Here is a 4,552-nt window from a genome sequence, read left to right as displayed (position 1 = left end):
GAAAATGGTGGTGGCTGATCTGGCAGCACCATCTTCTTCTCAAGAAGATGGAGAATGTATAAAACTTCACATTCCTCTAAAGAAACCATTTTAAACACTCATATGCTCATATGTCAACACTCCAGATAATATAATGCTGCCATGCTGCAGATTGGTGGCTCTGCTCCCCCTGGTGGATAAATGCAGTATTACCTCAGAGAGAGAGAGAGAGAGAGAGAGAGGGGGGTAGAGAGAGAGAGAGGGAGAGAGAGAAAGAAAGAGGGGGAGAGAGAGAGACAGAGAGTGAGAGAGAGAGAGAGGGAGAGAGAGAGAGAGAGAGGGGGGGGGGGGTCTAGTGTGTAAAGGACAGCAACATGATCTCATAAAAATGTGTGAAATGACCACAAAGTCTGAAACACAGATTTACCTACGTTCGTCCACCATGAACTGGATTCTGTGACAAAAACATGAATTGGAAACAACATTTTCAGCTGCAGGTTGGCTATCGGTTCAGTTTAGGAACTAAAACAACTTGGTTAAGGTTCGGGAAAGGCTTGGTCATGGTTAGATAACAAAAACTTAGATACAAATTTAAATTTGACTCATGGTAGAAATTCCTTCATACAAGCTGAGAATTGAACCCCAACTGCAGTCTATCGGTCTGCGACGCAGCATGATGTCGACATGTTGGTGTTGAGGTACGCTCGCCTTATAAAGGCTGAGGAGCCATAGGAGTGAGGTTCATCCTGATTGGCTGAGTATGTGCATGCAAATTTCAGTGCTCTGAGGCAACCAGATGAGTGGCTCCGCCTCTGACCATAGAACTAGAGTTACCATGCGTAACTATCGCTTCCTTGGGTTTGAGCAACCTGATCTCACACGAATACGTGAAATGAACACGACTTGATAATGCCGTGTTTTTGCCACAGAATCCAGTTTGTGGTGGAGGAATGTCATTTTCACATAATTTGTGTCCATCTGCGACATGCGTTTAAGAGTTCCTGCTCATTTCACAACTTTTTACCAGATCATGTTTGGTTTGAGACACTCTCGCCCCCCCATAGCCCTACCTTTCCCCCTGCCTCCGTCTCTCAGATGGAGGCTGTGAAACGTTTAGCTGGTACAGACAAGATGGCCGTCCAACAAAAATGGATAATGAACACGGTTGAATGAGACTATGAAAGATTAACCCACAGACAGTATTGTCTGTAGTTGTTGGACCCACAGACAGTATTGTCTCCAGTCAGCTGTCAGTTGAAGCTCCGCTGCCTCTTGCTGCAACGAGTCCAAACTGTTTGTCAGAATATCTCCAGAGAAGCCGTCTGTGTCTCCACAGAGTCGAGAGGAAACAGACTCAGTTCCAGGACATCACAGAACTATGCGGTCGGTGCCGCCGCTTTCCCGGGCCGCGGAGAGAAATATGTCGGTCGCTCTCCGTATCGTTTTCACAAACGGCTTTTCTTGAGATATTCTGACAAACAGTTTGGACTCATTGTTGCAGCAAGAGGAAGCGGAGCTTCAACTGACAGCTGACTGGAGACAATACTGTCTGTGGGTCCAAGAGCTACAGGAGGAGAGGAACTAATTCAATGAACTGATCCTTTAAAGAAGTCCCAAACAGTTAAAAGACACCTGAATGATCCTTCATGTCTCCTCACCTCTGTCCTCCAATGAGGCCGGAGGAGACACAGATGGATCCTCAACATGGAGGTAATGAGTGAAGATACCTGACCTGCCTATATAAGCCAGCTCCATACTGTCAGAACTGTGCAGAAAAAATGACAAACAGAAAGATAAAATCCACAGTTGTGAGGAGCCCAAACTATTATGTCATATTCTCTCCAGAGAGAACAGGAAAACCTTGATGTGTCTCATTCTGTTTTATTGTTTCTTGTGAATTGAGTTTGTGTGTGTTGCCATGGAATTTCCCTTCGGGGATAATACATTTTTATTAAACCTCATTAACAGCCTTTCACTGTCTATTTTGCAACATTATGTTCTTACAGTGAGATCTGTGGAGGTTTCATCCAGACCTGCAGGTACAGCTTCGTTTCACAGGTTGTGAAGGAGAAGGAGCAGCAGCAGGAGATGGAAAGTCTTCTGACTCTACCTTCTGTCTGTTCTGTTTGTCTAAGTTTGGGGATTTTTATTTTTAGGAGTGTTGCAGAAAGTTTCGGGGATTTCCGTTTTAATTTCAGGCAGAACGCTAAAACTAACTCTGCGACACATCAAGGTGTAAAGATTATCAGGTCTAGACGACAGTGACAGAAATGGTCAAGTTACCAAGGAAACGACACACAGAATTAGGCAGCAGTGAGGCCAGTATGAGACGAGTGAGACCAGTATGACACCAGTATGACACCAGTATGACACCAGTATGACACCAGTATGACACCAGTATGACACCAGTATGAGACGAGTATGAGACGAGTATGAGACGAGTATGAGACTAGTATGAGTCCAGAATGAGACCACTATGAGTCCACTATGAGTCCAGTATGAGTCCAGTATGAGTCCAGTGTGAGACCAGTATGAGTCCAGAATGAGACCAGTATGAGTCCAGTATGAGTCCACTATGAGTCCACTATGAGTCCACTATGAGTCCAAGAATGGCGAGAACGGATAAAGATCCTGGAAGTTTACCTGCAAAGCGAGGAAGCACCTGCTGAGAAGCCCCAAGATGCATTGCAACAGCGACGCATCATGTCCAAACAGCTATAATGTACAACACAGAGTCTGAACATCAAGACAGTCTGAAGAAGCTTCTCTGCTCTCTGTCAGGACTACTCTCCACTTCTGCTTTCATGGTTTCATATCCAGCTCATGTGGAACAGCTGAAGTGCAGGCCGCCCTCTGGTGGACAGACAGACGACAGACAGAGAGACAGACAGACAGACAGAGAGACAGACAGACAGACAGAGAGACAGACAGAGAGACAGACAGACAGACAGACAGACAGAGAGACAGACAGACAGACGACAGACAGAGAGACAGAGAGACAGACAGACAGACAGATTCTGCTCAACATTTAGGCTTCATGGAAAAGGTCCCGTTTGGTTCCCAGGTGAAATCCTCGACCTCAGCCAGACATAAATTCAAGTGAATCAGCTGATTTCTGACCAAAGTGCAGATCCACTTCCTTAATGCAGCGTTCCCATCAGACCTGCAGGTGAATCTTTGTTTTACAGGTTGGAAAAGGAGGATGAGCCGCAGCAGGAGATAAAATGTTTTCAGAGTGTTTAGGAGTGTTGCAGCCAAAGGTTTGGATTTAGGGATTTACATTTTAATTTGAGGCTGAACACTAAAACTGTCCAGTTACTACAGCAACCACTCAGCTGATTAAAAACTCACATTTATATCTCAGGCTGCAGTGACTTCTAAACTCCTAACTAACAAACACGTAGCTTAGAGGAATTACCAGCTCCAGTTACTATAGTAGCTAGCATTAGCTTGGTGGATAGTTGTGTTTTCTAACTAGCTAACGCTAAAGCAGCAGTTTCAATATAAACACAAAACAACCTTCTCTTTAAAAACTGATTTATTTAGAAATATCACCAATATCGCAGCTTCACAGCTCTTAAACGCCTTCATGGTGCTTTCTGCAATACAAAAATAATCCTAATATTACAATGTTTCCTTACAGAGAAAAGGACGCTAGAAAATACATTTTATACAACTGAAAAATAAGGCGACTGTTAACGAGAAGCTGAGCTGAGAAACTAACTTTAACTTTTTACAACTACAACTAGTCAGCAGATAAGACTGTACACAGTATTCTGATTACTGTATTCTGATTACTGTATGGTGTATTCTGATTACTGTATTCTGATTACTGTATTCTGATTACTGTATTGTGTATTCTGATTACTGTATTGTAATTACCGCACAGAATATTGTTGTGACCATACGGAGTACTCTGATTAAATGTACAGTGTATTCTGATTACTGTACAGATAATTCAAATTACTGTATTCTGATTACTGTAGAGTATTCTAATTACTGTACAGAGTATTCTGTCAGTGTATGGATTACTCTGACTAATGTCAAATGTATTCTGATTGCTGCATTCTGATTACTATACAAACTAATCTGATTACTGCACAGAGTACTCTGATTACTGTGCAAAGTATTCTGGTCAGAGTATGGAGTACTGACTAATGCAGAATGTATTCAGATTACTGTACAATCTAATCTGATTACTGTACACAGTATTCTGGCCTGTTATTGTTTTCTCGATGTGCGTTTGTTTTATTGCGGCGTGCGTCCCTGCAGCAGGAGGTCCATGTAGGCTCCAGTCACCAGACTGTCTTCTGAGACGCCCAGCTGCTCCATCAGGCCCTGCGCCACCTAAAAACACAACAGATCCACCTTAAAACACAACAGATCCACCTTAAAAAACACAACAGATCCACCTTAAAACACAACAGATCCACCTTAAAAACACAACAGATCCACCTTAAAAACACAACAGATCCACCTTAAAAAACACAACAGATCCACCTTAAAAAACACAACAGATCCACCTTAAAAAACACAACAGATCCACCTTAAAAACAACAGATCCTAATATATA

General features: G+C 42.9%; 1 protein-coding gene across 1 annotated transcript in view; it reads right to left on the bottom strand.

Annotated features, from left to right (window-relative positions):
• Positions 1-3,521: 3,521 nt before the first annotated feature.
• LOC144538095 (uncharacterized) overlaps positions 3,522-4,552 on the bottom strand; it is a 5,530-nt gene continuing 4,499 nt past the window's right edge. Inside the window, exons 6-7 of the mRNA XM_078281962.1 lie at positions 4,182-4,326; positions 3,522-4,078 (exon numbers count right to left, since the gene is read on the bottom strand). Coding sequence (XP_078138088.1) covers positions 4,228-4,326 — 99 coding nt within the window. The 3' untranslated portion in view covers positions 3,522-4,078; positions 4,182-4,227. The remainder of the gene's footprint in view (positions 4,079-4,181; positions 4,327-4,552) is intronic.

This window comes from Centroberyx gerrardi, chromosome 24, assembly GCF_048128805.1.
Source record: "Centroberyx gerrardi isolate f3 chromosome 24, fCenGer3.hap1.cur.20231027, whole genome shotgun sequence".
Classification (NCBI taxonomy): Eukaryota; Metazoa; Chordata; class Actinopteri; order Beryciformes; family Berycidae; genus Centroberyx; species Centroberyx gerrardi.
Note: the sequence above shows the minus strand (reverse complement) of the source record. Positions and strands in the feature narration are given on the sequence as shown.